This window comes from Capricornis sumatraensis, chromosome 13 (genome assembly GCF_032405125.1).
Source record: "Capricornis sumatraensis isolate serow.1 chromosome 13, serow.2, whole genome shotgun sequence".
NCBI classification, from domain to species: Eukaryota; Metazoa; Chordata; class Mammalia; order Artiodactyla; family Bovidae; genus Capricornis; species Capricornis sumatraensis.
In genome coordinates, this window is record NC_091081.1 from 59,112,279 (window position 1) to 59,136,629 (window position 24,351).

A 24,351-nucleotide genomic window follows, 5' to 3' on the forward strand; every position below is an offset into this window, starting at 1 on the left:
ATTAAAGAAGATAGCTGTTTCTTCTCACATAACATTCCAAAGGTTGGTAGATGATCAAGAGCTGGAGGTTGGTTTCCTCTTCACTTGATTTTCCTTGGTGGATCCAAAGTGGTGGTTGTAGTTATTACCATTTCACAGCAGCTGAAAAAGAATAAGAAGAGGGAAGACCATAGCCCAAATGGAAATGACACTTGATCCAATTAGTTAGAATGCAACTAAGTGTGCAAGCCCATATGTAAGAGAGGTTGTGACATGCAAAAGTCTGGTTGGGTGAACATGAGCACAACTAAAATCATATTTATTACAAAAAAAGAAGGGAATCACAAGATATTGAGAAATAACTACAAGTGTGCCAAAAAACTCTACCAATTCATCCTTCATTCTCCAACTGGGACTTCAGTCCTGCCTGACAGTTATTCTGTTTCACATCAACTCCCTTTCTCATTTATGGTAGTATTTATTTAAAACTTTCTCCACTATCCTTAGCCTTATTCCATTTTATCTTCCCACTCCCATGTTTGAATATATTGCTTCCTATTTCCCAGATAAACCAAAAACTGCAAGCAAGGAATTTCCTCTGCTTCCTTTGCTTATGCTGTCAAAGGCCAAATCTCCCATATATGTTCTGGGTCCCCTATAATTCCAGAGGTTACTAATAACTTCTGGTATTAATCCAATGAATATTTTTAACTATCCTGAGACCATTCCCTCCTGACATTCCTTCCATTTCTTCATTCTTTCTTTTTTTCTGATGTCTCTTTTGTGTTCCTCTGTTGTGACCCATCCCTTAAGCAGCGGTGCTTCCCAGGATACTACCACTGTTACCTTCTAATTTACCACTCTTTCACTGAGTGATATTTTCCTTAAGCCGAGCTGGTGAATATTTAGGCTGATGAATCTCCAATCTGTTTCCAGCACAGATCTCTCCTCCAAGTTCCCTGTTGACTGCTGGATGTCTCTACTTGCACCTCCCTTAGGCACTTCCATCTCAACATGTCCAAAATTGAACTCAAATGTCTTCAAAATTTCTCCTGTTTCTTTGCTTCCTATGTCAATGACTCATGCCTTCTCTATCACAGAAATCTGAAAATCCTCCCTTGATTCTTTTCTCATGCTCCACTCCCATAGTTGATCAGTAATTCTGTCTCCTTAGAATTTCTAGAATCTATTTACTTTTACTGATCTCTACTATTCCTGCTCTAGTTCATACCCATAATCCATCACCTAAATAGCAGTCTCCTAATAATTTCCCTGCATCTAATTTTCTCTTTCAATCTACTTTACACATTAAGCAGAATGATTTATACAAAGCATATGTTTAATTTCTCTTCTTAAACCATAGATTCTCTCTGATACCTTCAGTATATATTAATTCACTTTTCTTAGCCAGACGTGGAAGGCTCTTTATGATCTAGTGCCTACTGATCATTCTAATATTTTCTCTCTTTCTTCACCCCTTATAATTTCCTTGCCTCAATGCTGTTTGCATGTCTGAGCTTTTAAGTAGGTTCCCCACTCTGCCTCAGTTTTCCTATCTTCCCTTAGCTCAGCTCCTGTTTGGGTTTTAGAACATTGCATTTGATTTCCTCTGCTAGGAACCTTTCTCTGATATACCCCCTCCAAGGACTGTTGAAGAATGCCTCTTGCTGCTGCTGCTGCTGCTAAGTCGCTTCGGTCGTGTCCGACTCTGTGCAACCCCATAGATGGCAGCCCATCAGGCTCCCCTGTCCCTGGGATTCCCTAGTCAAGAATACTGGAGTGGGTTGCCATTTCTTTCTCCAATGCATGAAAGTGAAAAGTGAAAGTGAAGTCGCTCAGTCGTGTCCGACTCCTAGCGACCCCACAGACTGCAGCCTACCAGGCTCCTCTGTCCATGGGATTTTCCAGGCAAGAGAACTGGAGTGGGTTGGCATGAATGCCTCTTATATATTCCCAAATGGTTGTGTGTTTTCCCCTGTTGTAAGTGTCTGCATCCCCACTAGCCTTTGAGCTTCTTTTTTTCTAGTCCCTTTGTTTTTAAAAAAAATTTATTAAAATATAGTTGATTTACAATGTGTTAGTTTCAAATGTACAGCCAAGTGATTCAGTTTCACATATCTATATATATATATATAACTTTATATATCTCTCTATATATATTCTTTTTTACCTATGCTGTGTGCTTCAGTTCAGTTCAGTTCAGTTGCTCAGTTGTGTCCAACTCTTTGCGACCCCATGAATCACAGCACGCCAGGCCTCCCTGTCCATCACCAACTTCCAGAGTTCACTCAGACCCACGTCCATCGAGTCAGTGATGCCATCCAGCCATCTCATCCTCTGTCGTCCCCTTCCCCTCCTGCCCCCAATCCCTCCCAGCATCAGAGTCTTTTCCAATGAGTCAACTCTTCGCATGAGGTGGCCAAAGTTCTGGAGTTTCAGCTGTGTGCTTAGTCGTTGAGTAATGTCCGACTCTTTGCGACCCTGTGAACTGTAGCCCACCAGGCTCCTCTGTCCATGGGGATTGTCCAGGCAACAGTGTTGGAGTGAGTTGCCATGCCCTCCTCCAGGGAATCTTCTCACCCAAAGGACTGAACCCAGGTCTCCCACATTGCAGGTGGATTCTTTACCATCTGAGCCACAAGGAAGCCCAAGAATACTGGAGTGGGTAGCCTATCCCTTCTCCAGGGGATCTTCCCTACCCAGGAATTGAACCAGGGTCTCCCGCATTGCAGGCAGATTCTTTAACAGCTGAAAGTCCACTTTTTACATACATATTTTTTTTTTACATTCTTTTTCATTATAGGTTATTACAAGATATTGAGTATAGTTCCCTATGCTGTATAATAGGTCCTTGTTGGTTATCTGCTTTATGTGTAGTAGTGTATATATTTTAATCCCAAACCACTAATTTATCCCTCCTCTTCCTTTCCTCCTTGGTAACCATAAATTGTGTTCTATGTCCCTCTACCTAAATACCAGCCCTCACACATGAATAGCAGAGTAGGGCAAAGTACCACCTCTCTCACAGCATCCAACGTAGCTTCACAAAAATGAGTAGAGATGGTGGGGCCAGCTGACTATGGTTATAGCACTGTGGGTACCAGGGCAGTTGTGGGACTATGTTTAACACCTGCTGCCTACACCCATTACATCCACCCTCCAACCCCCTTTTCCTCTGGTAGACACCAATCTGATCTCTCTATCTATGGGTCTGGTTATGTTGTTTGTTTCTTCATTTGTTTTGCTTTTTAGACCCAACATAAAAGTGAAATCGTACAGTATTTTTTTTTGTTTGATTTATTTCACTTAGATTAATACCCTCAAGAGCCATCCATGTAACCGCAAATGGCAAGATTTCATTCTTTTTCTTGGCTGAGTAGTATTCCACTGTGCATGCATGCGTGTGTGTGTGTGTGTGTGTGTACCACATCTTCTTTATCCATTCATTCCTTAGTGGATACTTAGGTTGCTTCCATATCTTGGCTATTTTATATGATGCTGCAGTGAGCATAAAGGTACATATATCTTTTCAAATTAGTGTTTTCATTTTCTTTGGATAAATACCCAGAAGTGAAGTTGCAAAGTCATATGGCAGTTCTGTTTTTTAATGTTTTGAGGACCCTCCATACTGTCTTCCACAGTGGCTATACCAGTTCAGATTTTTCTCAACAGTGCAGGAGAGTTAGTTCCCTTTTCTCCACATCCTCACCAATACTTATTTCTTGTCTTTATTAATTGCCATTCTGACAGGTGTACAGTGGGACAGTTGTCTTGACTATAGGTTTTTACAATGAGGCTTTTGATATGTCACTTGACTATTAAATTTAAAGTTAAGATAACTGGTCTTAATAGTCTATAGCATAGTCTAATATTCATTAGGGTTGGAAGGGACTCAGAAATCAGTTAACTCAAACTTACTCAGTTTATAGAGAGGTAAACTGAAGGTCAGAGAGGTCAAGTGATTTGCTCAGTATTTGGGAGGAAGATCCAAGACTAGACATTAACCTTCAGTTCTCTTCCCACTTCACTCTATAAACTATGTGGTGCCTAAACAGGAGAAGGAATGCCATCTTTTAGGAAGGTGGATCTTTTGATTGGTCAGTAATTGTGGTTGAAGCAGTAAGTTCTGGACAGTATTGTGATGCACACCTGAAACAGAGTGGGTCGGGATTAAGGTGAGGTAAATGAGAACAAGAAATAAAAGGCAAATGTGGGCCTCTTTTCAAGCTCATGGGACTTGTAATGAGTTTGTTAACACACAGTCATTTGCACATGGTATACAGAATATATATGTTGTGCAATGTTGAGTGAATAAGAATTTCTCTCTGTATGCATGTGTGCGTACATATCACAAATACACTCTAAAATGTATATTAAATCATACTGCTGCTGCTGCTGCTAAGTTGCTTCAGTCGTGACTGACTCTGTGTGAACCCATAGATGGCAGCCCACCAGGCTCCTCTGTCCCTGGGATTCTCCAGGCAAGAATCCTGGAGTGGGTTGCCATTTCCTTCTCCAATGCCTGCATGCATGCTAAGTCACTTTAGTCTTGTCCGACTCTATGTGACCCTATGGACAGCAGCCCACCAGATTTCTATGTCCACAGGATTCTCTAGGCAAGGATACTGGAGTGGTTGCCATTCCTTCTCCATATTAATTCATACTAGTAAAAACAAAACAATAACCAAAAAATAATTTTTTTCCTTTAATCTTTTCAATAATACTAATAGGTATTGTTCCCACTATATAGATAGAAATAAGGCTGCAAGATGCTTGGCCACATCCCTCATGGCTCAGATGATAAAGAATCTGCCTGCAATGCAGGAGACATGGGTTCAATCCCTGGGTTTGGAAGATTCCCTGGGGAAGGGAATGACAATTCACTCCAGTATTCTTGCCTGGAGAATTTCATGGACAGAGGAGCCTGCTAGGCTACAGTTCATGCGGTCACAAACAGCTGGAAACAGCTAAGCGACCAATACTTTTACTTTCACTTCAAGGCTCTGAAAGGTTAAATGTTTGCCCGAAATCACAGAGTGCTGTGAAGCGCTGAGTTGAGACTTCATGACACATTTCTTGAATTAGAATCTGGATCTTTCTACAAGAACCTTTTTAATTGCCCAAAATATATAGGCAGTATTCCGTTATCATTTTTTTCCTGCCATGGCTGGTCTTCAAACCAAATGCGTCATTTTATTTTTTTGTTGTTTGTATTGCATAGTATTCCTGCTTGAAGGTATACTCCACATCCTCTTTTCTGATATTCCGTATTCGTTTTGCCTTTACTGCTTTTCCCTGGTTTAGAGGGCTCACCTGATGTGCTGCACTGTGGCATTAGTTTGGCTTGTGATCTTCAGTTTTCCCACTTTAGGTCTTCATCCTTCAGCATTTGAGGGGAAAGCAATACACATTGTTAACCTATGTGCTAACTAGTAACAATGTATAGAGTCTGTGTCCTGGTTGACTGTAAGCAAGGAGTGTTCATAAGAGCCTACCTCTCTGGGCGGTGGCTAACAGCTCACATTTTTCACAAAGGGGATATGACAGCTGTGGCTGAGCTTTGGGCTTTGTTATGCATATACTAGACTGTGAGACGTCTTGTAAATCTCTTCTTCCCACACATCCCAGCATAGCACCTTGCATACAATAATTGCTCAAGAATCTTTGTTAAATGCATAATAAATTAAAGTTATTACTGCCATTATACTGTGGACTTTTTTCCTGACTGTGACGTTTAACATTGAAATGTAAACTGATATACATATACACACATGCATTATATGTGTATATATACACACGCACATAAATATATACAATCCATGTTTATTCTCAAACTATTTCAAATATAGTAGTTGCTAAGAAAGTACACAGATAAATTGTATGAAGTTCGTTACATGAGCTTAAGGTTTTATTCAGCCTGAGTACTTTATGTTTTAGACAGGTTAGCTGGGGAAATGTTAGTTGAGTAACTCAGCATAACTCTATAAACAGATTAACCAAATAGATAGTCTGGAATCTAAAGAAAAATTATGGTTTTATAAAGTTTACAATTTTGGCATTTCCAGGTTAGAATACTGTATACTTCTTTCTTTGATAGATACTTGTAAATAGAGGAATAGCTAAGCCAGCAGCAGTCATTTCTAAATTGATGAAGACTTACTGCTGTGGCATTCTGTTCCTGTGATTAATAGACATAAATAGAGTGATGTAATTTCCTGTTTTCTCTCTCGTTTCTTTTTAAGAAATTATTTTATTGAAGTATAGTTGATTTACAATGTTGTATTAATTTCTATTGTATAGCAAAGTGACTCAGCTATATATATTCTTTTTCATATTCTTTCTCATTATGATTTCACAGGATGTTGAATATAGTTCCCTGTGCTGTATATTAGGACCTTGTTGCTTATCCATTCTACATATAACAGTTTGTATCTGCTAATCCCAAATCCCCAGTTCGCCCTTCCCCCACTCTCTCCCTGTTGGCAACCATGGCAACCACAAGTCTATGCTCTCTGTGAGTTTGTCTCTCTTGTTTCTAGGCCACTATTAGGGCTGGACTATCTAATCATATCCACGCATAGACCATGGGATGGCCTTTTCTTATAGAGGATGGATTATGCAATAGTATGTCAATATTCATTCCAGAAATTCCTTGAGTTCTTTAATATCTGATGTGATTTCAGTAAGTACAGACTTTGCATAGCTTTATAAATGAAGGAGACAGGATAGTTTGGGGGAAATATCCAATAGCATGATTTCCATTTATATGAATTCGTGAACAAGTGTATCTGTCAGCTTTACACTTTTGGACGGGCAATGTTTGCCCAAATATTATTTGTTCTAGATCAAAATGGAAGTGTTTTGTTCACATGCAGATAATTTCTGGTCTAGAAGATCATCGAAAATCATTCATAACTTAGCATGTAGGAATTTCTCTAGAGGCATTCTTTTAGCAGAAAAATCATATCTTCATACTTACTTTCATATTCACTATAAAGTCTGTTAACATTCCCTTGTGGTGCAGACGGTAAAGAATCTGCCTACAATGCAGGAAACCTGGATTCGATGCCCTAGGTTGAGAAGATCCCCTGGAGAAGGAAATCGCTACCCACTCTAGTATTCTTACCTGGAGAATTCCATGGACAGAGGAGCCTGGTGGGCTAGAGTCTGTTGCGTCACAAAGAGTTGGACATGACTGAGTGACTAACACTTTCACTTTCAACATTTGTTCAGCATCCCTTGTAGGCAGAGCTGATAGCCTGCTGATAAACATCCAGTGCTTATTATGTAACACTGTAAGACTATAGAAAGAAGGAAAACTTTGTAAATATAAGACCTCTCTCTCTACTAATGAGTATTTTTGCCATTATTAAAAAAATATCTTGTATTTGCATATGATTTCCAATTTTAAGAGCATCTTCCCAAACATAGTCTATGGTCTTTACACCATCTACCTTGTTGGGCAGGACAAGTGTTATTTTCCTGGTTCTCTCCATGAGGAAATAGAGGTGCAGTGGCATCTAAGTAATGTCACTCCCCCTGGAAAAGAGTGGAGACTGAAGTCCAAGCCTTCCAGACATGCCATTCTTCCTGCCAGGCCAGTTGAACTTTTTAAATAGAACTCTGAAACCAGCTTCATGAGTTTACCTTTTGCTGACTACGGTGTTCGAAGGAGGGGCGACCTTGATGACACTGAGGGTTTTAACACTTGTGTGAGCACAAGCCACATCCATTTCGCTGGATCCAGAGCCTGTCTCCATGTACCCATCAGTGACTGGAAGTAGAAGGGTCCACCCTGCCGTGTGGCAGACTACTAGAGCTAACGTTAGTGATGGCATGTGCCAGAGGAATCCAACAAGCAACTCTCTCAACTCTGACCCTCAATTTAGTGTGAACTGAGCAGGCCCCACAGTCATTCAAGAATTTGCTGCACCCTTCGCACAGAAGTTACTATTGCACAGCCTTTTATCCTTTTCTTCTCACTGCTGTTACTGCAGTCTGCCCTCTAAGTTAAATTTCTCTGCAGAAAGGAGATGGAAACATGCACGTGCACGCTTGCACACACACACACACACACACACACACACACACACACACTCGCGCAAACCCTTCCCTTCTTTCTCCCATTTGCCTCATTCTTCCTCTCCGGGGAAGATGAGGCTGCTGCTGCTAGGTCGCTTCAGTCCTGTTCAATTCTGTGCGACCCCATAGACGGCAGCCTACCAGGCTCCCCCGTCCCTGGAATTCTTCAGGCAAGAACACTGGAGTGGGTTGCCATTTCCTTCTCCAGTGCATGAAAGTGAAAAGTGAAAAGGAAGTCGCTCAGTCGTGTCCGACTTTTAGCGACCCCATGGACTGCAGCTTACCAGGCTCCTCCATCCATGGGATTTTCCAGGCAAGAGTACTGGAATGGGGTGCCATTGCCTTCTCCAAAGATGAGGCTAGATGCAGCCATACAAGAGGCAGGTCAGAGTGAGCCATCTGCTTCCTCTCCCCACCCCCACCCCACAAAGATGTGCTCAGCAGCTCCTCCTCCACATGCTGACTGTAATTGCTCCTGGAGTAAGGTTCCAATATACATGTCATTCAGATTGCCTTGCCTCTTCTACCTAAGAATTCTTGTAAGAATCCAGGAAGAGCTGCTCAAACTGCTAGCTATGAATCCAGACATGCCAAGGAGTCTAAATTAATCAAGTAACATCTCATTTGGGATAAGGCTTAATACACTGAGCTTGTGGCAAGCCACAATGTTTGGAATGTGTTGCACATGCCTGAAATTTGGTTATAATAGGTTTCGTTTAGCAGGGATTCTCAGGAGTAGCCCAGATAGTATTCATCTTAATGTTGTTGTGTTTAGGAGATAGTTCCGTGGGTATCCCTGAAGTTCTACCTTACTTTGAGGTGACCCTGAGAGTCACTGAATTGGAATATCCAGAGTTTTCTGAAATTGGGCATCATGAAATGAGGATTGAAACCATGTTTATCTATTATTTTGCTTAAAGCTAAATTTGCCCAAGAGTAGCTCAGCTTTGGAAGATGTTTTCCTAGAAGAACATCCCCATCATCAAAAGCCAAGCTGTTTACGGGATCAGCTTAACCAGGACATTTTTCTCATGTTCATAAATTCATAGATGGGTGTGAATTCGGCAGTGAAACCTAATCAGCCTTCATCACCTCTGTTATGACCTAATACTTCAGTATTTTCTATTATAAAGGGGTTTTAAAGCATCATTAAAAGTCTTGTAGACATCATAAAGTCTACACGATTATATTTTTGTTTTTACACTATAATAGAAAAAATGAAATAGTTTTAAAACCAATCTTTCTGGTTTGAAAGAGAATAAGACTATTTTTTAATTTTCACTCACTTATAGACATTTGTACACACACTCTATGTGAGACCTTAACATCAATTCGTGGTCACTTTGGAACAAAAAAAAATAAACACTACAGACATTGCTTAAGATCCTTATTTACTGAGCTACCTACCCATCCCCTCTCTCCTTGAAAAATAACTATCTGAATTAGGAAATTATCATTACCATGAGGGTAATGCTGGGTATTGTTACCTCAGCCAGATATCCTTGGAGTGGTCATTCCTGACACGCCGGCAGGGCTTCAGGACCTGCCTGCCTGGTTCCCTTGTTACCGTGGCCTCCCTATACCCACTTTGCCCACTCATAAACTGTCCCCATGCCAGTGGAGAGATGTTTCTTCCTCAGGTGGCACTTCTGATCCCTGAAAGTGAAAGTCACTCAGTCGTGTCCAAATCTTTATGACCCCATGGACTATACACAGTCCATGGAATTCTCCAAGCAAAAATACTGGAGTGGGTAGCCTTTCCCTTTTCCAGAGGATCTTCCCAACCCAGGGATCGAACCCAGGTCTCCCGCACTGCAGGTGGATTCTTTACCAGCTGAGCCCTGCTCAGCCTTTTTTGAGTGGTAAGGGAGGGCTTGTAGTGAGAAGGTTGGGATGGGAAGAGAAAAGGTACAGATACGTGACAAGGTGTCTCCAGGAGTGGTCATGCACTGAAGGGTTTACACTGAGGGTGTCAGAGAGGAAAAGGAGGAGGGACATGGGCAGGAGAAAGGGATTTGGAGAAATCTAGGAAGATGAACTAAGCTGTGGAATATTTACACAAAATACACCAAAAAAAGTATTCCAGTATGTTTAAATGCACCAGTAGCTAAAATAATGAAAAATTGAAAACTGGTTCTGCAACCATCAATGCTATAAACATGTTTTCAAGTTTGTTAGATCTTGCCATATTTCTCTCCAAATGTGCTGTACCAATTTACATATCTACCAGAAGTATCAGACTTACCTCCTTTACCACACTCTACCCAACATTAGCCCTTATCAGATTTTGTCATATTTTCCAGTCTGATGAACCTAATGCAGTATTCTCTTGTTGTTTAAAGCTGCAGTTCTCTGATTAGTAGAAGAGTAATTCAGTGCCTGGCCAATGTGCTTTTTATAATTTTTACAATTTTGAAATGAATTTTATTTATTATAGGTTAATATAGTTTTACAGCATCATATTTAAAATTTAAGAAAGCAACACAAGAAAATTAAAATTAACTTCTTTTGTGAGCGTGATTGTCCACTTTTGAGGTATACAGAAAACCTTCCTCAGAGGTATTTATTATTTTTATTTAAATATAGCTGATTTATAAGTTGTCCTAGTTTTAAGTGTACAGCAGAGTGATTCAGCTATGTATAATAATTATATGTGTGTATATGTGTGTGTGTGCATATATATATATATATAGTTCCTTTTGCTATACAGTAGTTCCCTGTTTGTTATCTATTTTGTAAATAATAGATATAGTGTGTATATTTTAATCTCAAAGCACCAATTTATCCCTTCCCTATATTTTTCCTTTGGTAACCATAAGTTTGTTTTCTATGTTTGTGAATCTCTCTCTATTTTGTAAATAAGTCATTTGTATCATTTTTTAGATTCTGCATATAAACAATATCAAATGATATTTGTTATTCTCTAGCTGACTTCACTTTGTATGACAATCTGTAGGTCCATCCATGTTGCTGCAAGTAGCATTATTTTATTCTTTTTTATGACTGAGTAATATTCCATTTGTGTGTGTGTGTGTGTGTGTATGTGTGTATACACCTCTACTTTATCCATTCATCTGTCGGTGAACATTTAGGTTGCTTCCATGTCTTAGCTATTGTAAATATTGCAAATAGTGCTGCTCTGAACATTGAGGTACATGTATCTTTTCAAATTATGGTTCTCTCTGGATGTATGCCCAGGAGTCAGATTGTTGGATCATATGGTAACTCTACTTTCAGTTTTTTTAAGGAACCTCCATACTCCTCAGATTATTTAAGCTAAATGTATAAAATAAAACTATGTACTTAGCATAAAATTGAATATACATATATATATTTAGTAAAGAAAGTCTTAAAAGAGATATACAAATGAAAGACTCCTCCATATAGCCACTGAATATGTTAATATAGCTCCATGGCTACAGACATACTATTAAAAAGTTAATAATAGCAGAAAGTAAATAAAACATAATAAGAGAATTGGGAAAAAATTAACCCATAATCCACATACAAAGACACTTACTATTTTTATTGAAAAACAACTTTATTGAGGTATATTTAACATGTATATTTTACATGTTCAATTTGATGATTTGACATGTATACACCAGTGAAGCCATGACCACAATTATCCATCAATTTATCCATCACCCAAAAGTTTGTGCCTGCCTCTTAATAATCTTTCTTATCTCCCTTCCACTTCCCCCCCACTCATTTTCTGACAGCCACAGATCTCCTTTCTATTTATTTTCACTCTCTTCCATGCTGTGAGTATCTGTCAGCGTGTAATTCCTTTGTATTGCTGTATTCTGTTGGTTAGTACCTCCATTTGGGCATTCACTTCTTGATGGATATTTGTGTTGTTTCCAGTTATTGAATTGATTGACTTTTTTAGAGAATATATATATATATATATTATATATAAATATATATATATATAAATTTTCTCATAAGCAAAACATTAAACACAAAATCATACCTGTTATTAATCAGAGCCTGGGGCAGTACCTGGCATGTATAGGTGTTCAGTAATTATGTGATGAAAGAGTTAGATGTTTGTTGGCAAATCTGAAAGCTAATGAGGAAAACAAAGCAGGCAAACCTAAGTAAAAGAGTATGGGGCAGTTGAACTGAACTAAACTCAGATATTTTTCCTTTACCCCCAGGTCAGGAGGTCCTGCACTGCTTACTTGCAGATCTTTCCTTCAAAGCAACGTATCAACTCACTTTCACTGAAAACAGTCTCTCCACTTTGTTCCTCTTTTGTTCCATCCTTCTCTCAACCAGTGAGGTCAAAGCCTGGATGAGCTCTGAAATTTCCCTCTCTTCACGTCTACTTAGTTTCCAAGTTCTGATAACCCAGCGTCTGGCGTGGCTGTCATTGCATTGCCCCTGTCTTGCTTGAGTTCAGTCTCTTCCCACGCCTCTGCCTTAGCAGGTCGACAGGGTCTAATCTCAACCCCCCTCACCCCGCTACTCCAGTTTTCCCCTCTCTAATTCAGACTCTGTGTGCTCATCATATATATTTTTTAATATTTTCTAAAATGAAATTTTGGAATTACTGCACTGCTCCTCTCTGCTAGCAGGATACAACTCAGTCCTCCTCATAGATGGGAGGACTCTGTGCTCTGTGTGACCTGCTGCCTAATCTCTAGACCCAGAGCTGTTTTACTCCTGCGGTATCTCAGCACACCAAATCATTTCCTGTGCCCATGCCTTTGAATAAACCTGTCTTCCCAGCTTCTGAATTCCCTCAGCAACTCTGACCAGAGGAAATCACTCAGAACTCTGTCTTGAAGCTTTCCTTTATCTCTGCACACAACATGCACGTTCATTTACACAAAACCCGGCAAAGTTAACCCTTCTCTCCTCTGCTGCCAATATCCATAACACTGCCCTTAAACGCTGTGCTGTAATTGCGTCTTTCTACGGGACTTTAACCACAGTCACAGTGTGAAGTCCGTTAAGTTTTTCTTTTGAGTCTAGCAACAGGTGGAAAGGCAGGGACCTCACATGCGCTCAATAAGTACGTTGGTTGCTCAAGAAATACAAATAACTCAGACTGTGGTACTCAGTACTTATGAATAAATGAATGTCTGACTTAAATGTCTGATCATCAAGCTGTAATTTTCCAGCACAAAATGTTTAATACCTTTCACTTGTTTTCAATCCTGTCGTCAACACCTTAAGTCAAAAACCATTTAACTTCCTGAACTATTGAGTCAGCATCCAAAAACCATTTAACTTTCTCAACTGTGGCATCAGCTTCCAAACAAGCCTGTGTCAGTAACTTCTCCCTCTTTTCTAAACCATGCTAACACAGAATAGCTAGACTAAGCTCATACAATGACTGCTTTATTTACAGTACCCCTCCCCCACTGCCTGGCTTTCAAAAGCTCTAGCTGTACTGGTAATCCATCTTTTTTCTCTTCTCCAACACATAGTCTCCATTTTAGTTGTCCATTCTTCTCACTTCTCCATGCCACACTGTGTCATTCCAGCGGTTTTCCAGGGTTCCAGTCTGTCCTCTCCCCAGAATACCCTGTCTTCTCACCTCCATGTGTCTGAATTCTATGAATCATTTGTCTTGTTAGAGTTGTAGCTGTGTGGCTGAGCCACATCTCCTATGGATACCTTTGGTGTTTCTGATCTATAGCACCCAGAATCTTAATTGTATCATAGTCAGTCTGATAATAGATGAAGTAACCCATTGCAGCCTTTGAAAGTGACCGATGGTTACAGTATAAGAGTATGTATATTCTTCTCCCCTACCTCACTCTAGAATTTAAGCTCCACAAAAGCAGAGAATTTGGTTTGTTCATAAAGGAAAATCAAGGGCACCTGGGCATCCAAATACCTGTCAAATAGCAAAGGTATGAAATTGTCTACTACCTGGTGGGGATTCAAATAATCGTTTCTTTAGAAGAAGAACTTGAAAGGAAATATGAACAAGTTTGAGTGATCTCTGAATTTTAGAGAATGTGATACATTGAAGGTAGTTTCTTAAGTGGAATCATAAGAGCAGCAAATCACCATATTTATTTTTCAAAAATGTAGCGTGTACATTATGAATTGTGGAGCAGCTTCTCAAAAGTAATGATTTCTGTACCTGTCAGTGTTAATCAGTCAATCATATGTTTGCTGGAATTCTTGTACATTAGTATAAGATGAAAGATCAAGATGAATAATCAAGATCATTCCAGTACAGGTTTAGATAGATAGAACATAAAAAATGATGTGAGAATATTCTACCTCAGAGAAAATAGATGCAGGTTCTTGGATTCAGAATAGAATGATGATACTTTTATTTCACCATGGCTAAGGTCATCTGCCAGCTCTTCCCTAATTTTATGCAATTGTTAAAAGAAAATCATAGCTCACTCTTTCAAAGATCTTAACCCAGAATCTGATGTGTAGTACATATTTGTTAAATATTTGAACTTATACCACTAGAGAACCTTTTGTGTTTTGTTTTGTTTTTTCTTCCTGAGGGGTAGGGGAGGGTAAGGAATTTAAGAAGGGAAGTGACATGATTATAGTTGTATTTGAGAACAATAATTGATTATTGTATAGAGGGAGATTTAAAGGAAAGATAGAATTATCAGGAAGCTGTCTGTTCATTCATCAAGGTAAGGTCAGAGCTCCTACTACTTGGAATGCACTTAAGAGTGAATGAACTGCTAAGTACTGACAAGGATGAAAAGGAGTGAATATTTTGGCATCTATTTAGGCAGAAGCACTGAAAATATTTGGTGAACTTGGTAAAGACTGAGAGCTTGAGGATATTACCCAGGGTTGTGATTTGAGTGACCAATTTAATAGTACAGTAAGAGATAAGAACATGAATAAGTGCGAAAGAGAAGATGATGAGTTTGGCTGTGAACACAGAACATTAGAAGAGTCTGAAAGAGATCCTGGTGGAGATGACCAGTATAGTATTGCAGATAAGATTTGGTATTTAGAAGAGATTAGAAGGCTGCGATTTTTGAGGGAGCGATTTTGAATTAATTAATGAAAAATAGTGGTTGAAGACATAAATCTGTATGGAAATTCCCTGGAAGAGCGTTTACCTGAGTGACATGACATGAGGGCTGAGACTGCAAAATCACAGACATCAAAAGGTTAAGAGAACAAGAATGACCCACAAAGCAGTCTGAACATTAATGGCCAGATGTGACGTAAAGAAACCAGGAGAGAGTAGTTGTATCAGTTAAGATGGTTTCAAGTGCAAGTAACAAAGAATCTGACTCACCAGGCTTTAAACAATAAGGTCATTTATTGGTTCACATAACTGGAATTCCAGAGGTTGACTGGCCTTAGACTGGTTGATCCAGGTGCTCAATAACTTCATGAAGAAATCACTTTACTTTGTCTCCTTTTGCTGCCTTCCACAATTTCGAATTTGTCCTAAAACTTTTGCTCCCCTGGGGATAGAATGACAGGAGGCCAGGGTTGCAGTAGGGTAGAAATCAACAGTCTACTCTCCCTCATTCATATCCAGCTGAAGACACAGTTTGAATCTGGAAGCTCTCCTAGAAGTGTGAAGAGGAACTTACCCACAAGTCTCCAGCAAAGTATTCCTTAGGTCCCATTGGCTCCTTACGATTCCTGATACAGTCATTAACTGGGAAGATTAGACTGTCGTCTCCTGGAACCGAGAGTAGTCTTAGCTTTCCCTGATATGTTGACCTTCGTTCGTAGAAAATGAATACCTGAACAAAAAGTAAGATTATTTTGGGTGAAAGGAAATGAATAGAAAGTGCTGAACCCATGACCAGGCAACAGAACCACTACAGAAATCTTAGATAAGCCTAAGAGGAAGAATTTTTTAGGAGAAATCATTACCAGTGTGAAATGCCAAAGAGGACAAACTAAGAGTTAAAGAAACAAGCCCATTAGGTTAGGAATTACAAGGAAGTGAATCTGAGTAGACTCTGGAAACTGACCACAGAGATGACTGTGAGGCGAGAAAGAAAATATGAAACACTGACTCTAGTTTGAAGATTCTGGGTTTTGAAAGCAAGAATAATGATTATATAGCAGCTTGATGGGAAAATAGTAAGATGAGTGGTGTTTTGCAGCCATCAATTACTGTTTCAGAGTCAAGTCCACAGATTCTGATTAGAGCTAGTCCAGTGACCAGTTGTATGAACTTAGTAAACTTGTCGAGTTCTCTTGAGTTCTCATCATTTTAGAGGGACAAAAAGGCACCTGTGGTACTTCGTTTTTGTTTTTAACCTCACAGAGTTGTTAAATTTCAAAAATATTAAGAAAAAAATATGTAATTTTTATTTTAGGTGACCGTGTATATGTGTGTTTAGGAGAGATTTTAAATGCTGTAGTTCATTGAGGCTTCAAAAAATACTTGCTTGGGGACAGAAAATAGAACAGTTTTTCTTTCAACCTCATTATTTGGTGCTGTGGTCTGAATATTTGTGTCTTCTCAAAATTTGTATGTAAAAATTGTAGCCCTCAAAGAGATGGGCCTTTAAGAGGAGCTTAGATCATAAGGGTGGCACCCTCATGCATGGAATTAGTTCCCTTGTAAGAGACTCCAGAGAATTTCTTTGCCCCTTTCACCACGTGAGGAGACAGTGGGAAAGCACAAAGCATGGACCAGGAAGTGGCCTAACCAGGGAAATCCACCCCACTGGCTCCTCAATCTTGGGCTTCCTAGCATCCAGCCGAAGAGCAATACATTTCTGTAGTTTATAGACTAGCTATTTTGTGGTATTTTGTTATAGCAGCCTGAACATACTAAGATACTTGATCTCAAGCTAAAATTTGAATTTTGTAAAGAATATAAGAAAATGTTTAATTTCAGGTAAAACTGTTACTTAAAATATAGAAAGCACAGTACTTAACACATGCTACGTGTGGAAAGTGTTAGTCGCTCAGTGATGTCCAACTCTTTGCAACCCCATGGACTGTAGCCTGCCAGGCTCCAATATCCATAGGATTTTCCAGGCAAAAGTACTGGAACAGGTTGTCATTTCCTACTCCAAGGGATCTTCCTGACCCAGGGATCAAACCTGGTTCTCCTATACTGAAGGAGGATTCTTTACCTGAGCTATCAGGGAAACCCTCATTAAATAATTATTCATTTACTCTAGTCTTCCAAATTTAAAGATGATAAATACTAGCGATTCTCTCAATCAGATTGTAAAATTCTTTGTATTTGAACTGTATTTTTTAATTATCAGAGAGTTGATTCTAAAAAACAATAGAACTGTGCCACAGAAAATTAGTGATATTGAGGTATGTGATCAAGCCTAGGTAACTAAGAGTAACAAGGTCTGTCTGTTGAAATTACTAAAAAACCTATTTGTACATTCAACAACTATTAATTGAACACTTATGTGCCAGACACTGTTCTAGGTCCTAGAGCTACAGCCCTCTTCTCTCATGAGCATACATTCTAGAGGGAGAGACAGTTAAACAATACATTAATATATACTGTGTCAAGGGAGATAGTTGCCTTGAAGTAGAGTAAAGCAGTATTGTACATGGCATAATTATAGTATACATTGGATAACTTATATATATAGTATAAATTGGTAATCACTGGGTGGGGTTGTTGCTGAGGAAGACACAGAATCGATCTCTGAAATAAGAGATAACTGAACAGAGGAACAAGACAAGGAGGATGGCTGGGGGAACTGAGCCCCAGGGAAAGGGAACATCAGAGGCAGAGACCCTATTGGGAGCTTGTTGGGTATGTTTGAAGATGGGCAGGTCAGGGCTGGGGAGAAGAGGGTGCCGTGGACTGGAGGAGCTCTCTGTGTGAGGGAATCACTTGGGAACCGAGGTCAGAGAAATCGGGCATCAGTGTATCAGGTAAGGAAGTGACTTGAAAGGCCAGGTGAGGAATTAGAGAATTTCTCCAGGAGGCATGGGAGGGCATTAGAGGGTTCTGAGCAGAAGTCGAACTTGGTTTGAGTTGGTTATTGCAAACCTCTACCCTAATTACCATGGGGAGAAGAGGATGTCCTAGGCCAAGTGTGAAACTGAGAGATAAAAACAAACACAGCTTTCTTTTCTCCTTTTAAATTCAGAATAAAAATTAAGCTACCTATCTAGGAAGTTTGTCTAAGTAATGGAAAGGACAAAAAAAAAATCTATTCTAAAAAATAGATAGTATTTGGTTTGTAGTTGTTAGGATAGTAATTATTCATACAGAACTATCAGTAAACACTAGTAAACCATTCTACGTGCAATTGTACATATTTGGGAAACCTTGCTTTGTAGCTGGTAGAATAAGAACACTCTCCCCCTTTAACACCAACAAACTACAAAGGATTATTGAATTTAGTGTCCTAAAAGGTCATGACATTGTGCCATTTTATTGTAAAGAAAATGACATAGTAGGTATTTTTGGCAAGCTTTTAGGAACTGGTCGATGTTTTAAATTCAGAACATTGTGTGTTCCCCTTATATGTTCATGGTTGGAACACATTTAACTTTATGCAATATTGAAAAACCTTTTTGGCAATGAGACTCATGGGACAGTGATCTCAAATCTTCTCTCACCTATATTTTATAGGCTACACAGCAACTGACTTCAGAATTTAGGGGCAGTCATCTCTGCTTTCCAGGCAGAAGTTATGGAGTGATTTTGTTTGGAAAACAAGAAAAAGGAAAGGTTGCACATTAGCCTAACAAAATCCCATTCAATGTGCCGGATGTTTTTTGCTGACTGTAGAGCATTATTCCACACTCCCAGCTTTTGCAAACCACCCATCATTTCCCCAGGGACCTTAACAGATGAAGCATTGAATTCTCTGCAGTCAGTGTTACCTCCCACCTGGGAAAAAGACAGCCCTGTAATTGAATCCCAGCATATGCATTGTCATCCCTCCTGCCTGCCCCTCTGGTGCTACAGCAAATTAAAAGATCTCAAAGGCTCAGCCTGCCTTCCAGCTGCCAGCCCCCGGTAGACATGAGGGAGCCAGAAGGGACCAGGTGGAGCAGTTTTGAGTTGCACTAGACACCCAGCACAAGGAGGTTGGCTGTAACTTCCCAATGAATATTTATACCAGCCCCATTTCTCATCTTGCTCTTTGGCATGGATCAGAGCGCTGAGCTCCTGCTGATTTCAAGGGCCCTGCATTGTGTTTGGACCTGCTCCGTGAAGTATTACGTCAGATGGGCAATGGGTCCCAGGTTCCTATCACTAAGATGGCTGGTTGACTTTTTTTTTTAATGGAGACTATCATGTTATGGGGTCAGAGGACTGGGGCAGTGGGGGAGTTCCCTGGCATCTTCTGGCTGTTTATATGCTGTGAATCACGCAGAGCCTCATCCACTGCTTTCTGTAGAGCAGAAGTTGAGTTGATTGTATTAAGGCCACACAACCCCCTGGATGGTATATGGGCATATTACTGCATTTTCTTTATCGTTTTCTTAGAGGTTTTATTTTTGTTTGCTAAGGTCAGGCACTTATCACAGGGCTCCCTCCTCACATTTCACATTCTGATCCCCTGTGGCAGGTGCTAACTTCCTTGCGTTCAAAGTGAATGGGTTGAGTAACCTCATAAAGATACAGAATGTCTTGGCATAGAGAGGGAGAGAGTACAGAATGCCTGTCTGTGGAAGACTTGCAGTGTTATTTCAAGAGACCTGTAAACCTGAGAAGAGATTTGGAAAACCATCTACACACACAACCATTAACTTTTTCTAGGTAGTAGATCATAGACTTAGATTCCTGTTCCTGATTCCCTTATTGTTATCTAATAAAGCACATGCCTTATGTACACTTTAGCATCAGATTTCTTAAGAGAAGTCACTTTTCTTTGTTTCTTTGTATGATGCAATAAATTTTAAACCAGTGATAAAAATGAACTTATTTACAAAACAGAAACATAGAAAACATACTTATGGTTACCAAAGGGGAAAGGTGGGGGAAGAGATAAATGGGATAAATAAGGAATTTGATATTAGCATATACACACTACTGTATATAAAATGGAAGCAATGAGGACCTACTGTGTAGCACAGGGAACTATACTCAATATTTTGTAATAACCTGAAAAAGAATATACATATGTCTGTATATATACACCTTTGCTGTACACCTGAAGCTAACACAGCATTGTAAATCAACTATAGGTCAATGAAAATTAAAAAGTAAAATAATGTTCTAAATCAATCTCAAAAAATAAAATTACATTTTTAGATACTTAAATGTAAATAATTAGAAAGCAGGCTGTGATCATGAGAATCCAGCTTAAGTTCTCCAAGCAAAAGCTGTACAAGAATAGCCTGACAGCAATACCAGAAAAGAGGAACAGAAGCCTGTTTTATGCTTAACATATGGTATTCAACAATATGTGTCTTAAAGCCTCTAAATATGTGCTGAGTCACTTCAGTTGTGTCCAATTCTCTTCAACCTTATGGACTGCAGGTCATCAAGCTCCTCTGTCCATGGGATTCTCCAGGCAAGAATACTAGAGTGGGTTGTCATGTCCTCCTCCGAGGAATCTTCCTGACCCAGGGATCAAAGCCGCATCTATTATGTCTCTTGCATTAGCAGGCAGGTTCTTTACCAGTAGTGCCACCTGGGAAGCTTGAAAAATAGTACTGCTAGTAGCGCAATAGCTATTTCCCAGTGATTTATCTCTAGAAATATAACTCTAGTGTCCTCTTTGGCCTTTGAACATTGGCCTGTTCAACATGTTTATTGTGATTTGGCAATGGATGCATGCCAAGAAAGTTTATAGGTGTCATGACACAGGAAAGAGTGCTTTGAACAGCAAAGTTGGAATCTAACAGGACAAGATGAAATAATGGACTCAGTCCAACAAACTAGCATTTAAGAAGAACACATGAAAAGCTATTCCCTTAAGTTCCAAATGCCAGCTGCATGTGTTGTGGCTGAGAGAAAAGAAGGCTGTAAAGCATTGTGTGGGATAAATCCTAGGGGTTTGGTTGGCTGGGTTTCAGTGTAGGTTCATACCATAAAGTGTCTGATAGAAAAGCTAGTGCACTCTTCAGGCTACACTGATAGGTCCAGAGTCATTGTTGTGCTGTCCCTACTGTATGTTGTACATTTAAAGGTTCTGAGTTGAGACATTCCTCTCTGATATTTAAAGGGCAGTGATGGGCTCCAAAATCACTGCAGATGGTGATTGGAGCCATGAAATTAAAAGACGCTTACTCCTTGGAAGAAAAGTTATGACCAACCTAGATAGCATATTCAAAAGCAGAGACATTACTTTGCCAACAAAGATCCATCTAGTCAAGGCTATGGTTTTTCCTGTGGTCATGTATGGATGTGAGAGTTGGACTGTGAAGAAAGCTGAGCACCGAAGAATTGATGTTTTTCAACTGTGGTGTTGGAGAAGACTCTTAAGAGTCCATTGGACTGCAAGGAGATCCAGCCAGTCCCTTCTAAAGGAGATCAGTCCTGGGTGTTCATTGGAAGGACTGATGTTAAAGCTGAAACTCCAGTACTTTGGCCACCTCATGTGAAGAGTTGACTCATTGGAAAAGACCCTGATGCTAGGAGGGATTGGGGGCAGGAGGAGAAGGGGACGACAGAGGATGAGATAGCTGATGGCATGACCGACTCAATGGACATGAGTTTGAGTGAACTCCGGGAGTTGGTGATGGACAGGGAGGCCTGACCTGCTGCAATTCAAGGGGTCGCAAAGAGTTGGGCACGACTGAGCAATTGAACTGAACTGAACTGAACTGAATGGGAAAGACTTCCCTGGTGGCTCAGACAGTAAAGTACCTGCCTGCAATGTGGGAGACCTGGGTTCAATCCCTGGGTCAGGAAGATCTCCTGGAGAAGGAAATGGCATCCCACTCTAGTACTCTTGCCTGAAAAATCCCATGGACAGAGGAGTGTGGTAGGCTGCAGTCCATGGGGTCGCAAAGAGTTGGGCACAACTGAGCAACTTCACTTTCTCTTCTTTCTTCTAATGGGAAAGAAAGTTTAGCCTCGCCCCATGTTAATGGGTTAAATTTCTTCCAGGACTAAAGTTGCCTGAAAAACCATGTATGGAAAACTTTCTGATAATAAGAGTGAGTTGAAAATGAAATGGGTTGCCTCTTAAGAAAATTATTTTCTTGATACTACAGGTTTTCAAACAGGTTTTCAAATCCAGCATTTATTGAAGGTGTTGTAGAAGTAACTGTAGTCCTAGCTAAACTTCATGACTTCATAGCCTTCACAGTCAAGGCTATGGTTTTTCCAGTAGTCATGTATGGATGTGAGAATGGGACTATAAAGAAAGCTGAACACCGAACAATTGATGCTTTGGAACTGTGGTGTTGAAGAAGACTCTTAAGAGTCCCTTGAACTGCAAGGAGATCCAACCAGTCCATCCTAAAGGAAATCAGTCCTGAATATTCATTGGAAGGACTGATGCCTTGGAAGGACTGATGCTAAAGCTGAAACTCCAATACTTTGGCCACCTCATGCGAAGAGTTGACTCATTGGAAAAGACTCTGATGCTGGGAGAGATTGTGGGCAGGAGGAGAAGGGGACGACAGAGGATCGGATAGCTGGATGGCATCACTGACCTGGAGGACAAGAGTTTGGGTGAACTCCAGGAGTTGGTGATGGACAGGGAGGCCTGGCGTGCTGCAATTCATGGGGTTGCAAAGAGTTAGACACGACTGAGTGACTGAACTGAACTGAACTGAGCTGATGCAGAAGCTGAAACTCCAATCCCTTGGCCACCTGATGCGAAGAACTGACTCATTTGAAAACACCCTGATGCTGGGAAAGATTGAAGGCAGGAGGAGAAGGGGATGACAGAGGATGAAGTGGTTGGCTGGCATCACCAACTCAATGGACATGAATTTAAGTAAACTGCAGGAGTTGGTGTTGGACAGGGAGGCCTGGCGTGCTGCAGGCCATGGGGTCGCAAAGAGTCAGACATCACTGAGTGACTGAACTGAACTGAACTGAACCTTCATGAAGGTACACTGTGTGCCAAATTTTATGTACTTTGCATGGATGATCTTATTTAAGTCACTCAGTCACCCTCTGGGGTATCATTACCTCCATTTTTGAGCATAAAGTCCACTGACTGGTAAATGATGGAGATGGAGTTTAAAACTCAGGTTTCACTCTATGGGATCTTTCCCCAATGGCTCAGTGGATAAAGAATCTGCCTGCAATGCAGGAGACGCAGAAGGCGTGGGTCAGGGAGATCCCCTGGATGGCAACCCGCTCCAATATTCTTGCCTGGGAAATCCCATGGACAGAGGAGACTGGCAGGGTACAGTTCATGGGATGCAAAGAATCAGTCACAACTGAGCACGTGCACATTCAGGTTGTAGTGCAGGCCCCAAAGGTCACACTCACAGCCTTGTGCATAAAATGATGGTATGTTTGCATTCAAGGACATTGGCTGTCCCTGGAGACTGAAATTCCATCATTTTTACAGAGAGCTATCTTTATTTTGTATGTTATTCTAATCAGTTACTCTTTTAGAGTCAATATTCTAGCATTGGAAAGCCTTCATTTATTCATCTAGTAAAATGTTTGATTCTTATTGGTAGAGTTTTTTTTTCCTTAGAGAAAGAGTCTGTACATTTCTTGGTGTAATTAATGATATTAGATGTTTTGATTGTGGCCTTATGGCTTTATTCTTTTGCTTGCTAGAGGGAAATAATTTCCTGCTTCACTAACCATGGTTTGTAACCGATCTAGCAGAAACTTGAGTCCTGTACTATTCAAATAACGGTTGGAGAATTCACTGGGCTTGTTTTTCCTTTGTTTTCAGAGTAAAGAAGGAGGGTTCTGAAAATCTAAATTTAGAGAAATACTTTAGAGGTACATTTTATAAATATTTGCTCACATTTCATGGATGGGGGGGAGACCATGTTTTATCTGAATAATCTGTTAGAGTCATAGTGAAGAAAGAGCCAGAGCTGCAAGACTCAAGTAAGGAAGAGCTGTAAGGAAGCCCTGGAAAGGAAGGACTGTAAAAGTGTCCAGAGAACAGTGTGTCCATGGCTTTCTTTGCTGTTATTCCACGGCCTGAGGTCACTCTGGCAGACAGGTCACTTGCACTGCAAGCATTCAGGCCTTGGGGACAGGCATGAGATCACCGGCAAATTGCAAGCACAGCTCCCATTATTCATGGCCCACTTCCCCGATCCTCGTTGATAGAGATCTTCCTCCCATATATCCTTTTCCCTGCAGCAGAGCCCATTTTTAATGATGTCTGCTGAAGTGGGCTAGTGAAGGCCTCCTTCTGTGATGGTCTGGCCATCCCATCAGTGACATAGACAGTGTGTAGCAGAGAGCATTCACGTTTCCATCCTAACTGCCAG

At 40.3% G+C, this 24,351-nt stretch overlaps 1 protein-coding gene across 1 annotated transcript in view; it reads left to right on the forward strand.

The window, feature by feature from the left end:
* The first annotated feature begins 14,899 nt into the window (after positions 1–14,899).
* Positions 14,900–24,351, forward strand: part of EYA4 (EYA transcriptional coactivator and phosphatase 4) — a 91,497-nt gene continuing 82,045 nt past the window's right edge. The window contains exon 1 of the mRNA XM_068984957.1: positions 14,900–14,993. Coding sequence (XP_068841058.1) covers positions 14,900–14,993 — 94 coding nt within the window. The remainder of the gene's footprint in view (positions 14,994–24,351) is intronic.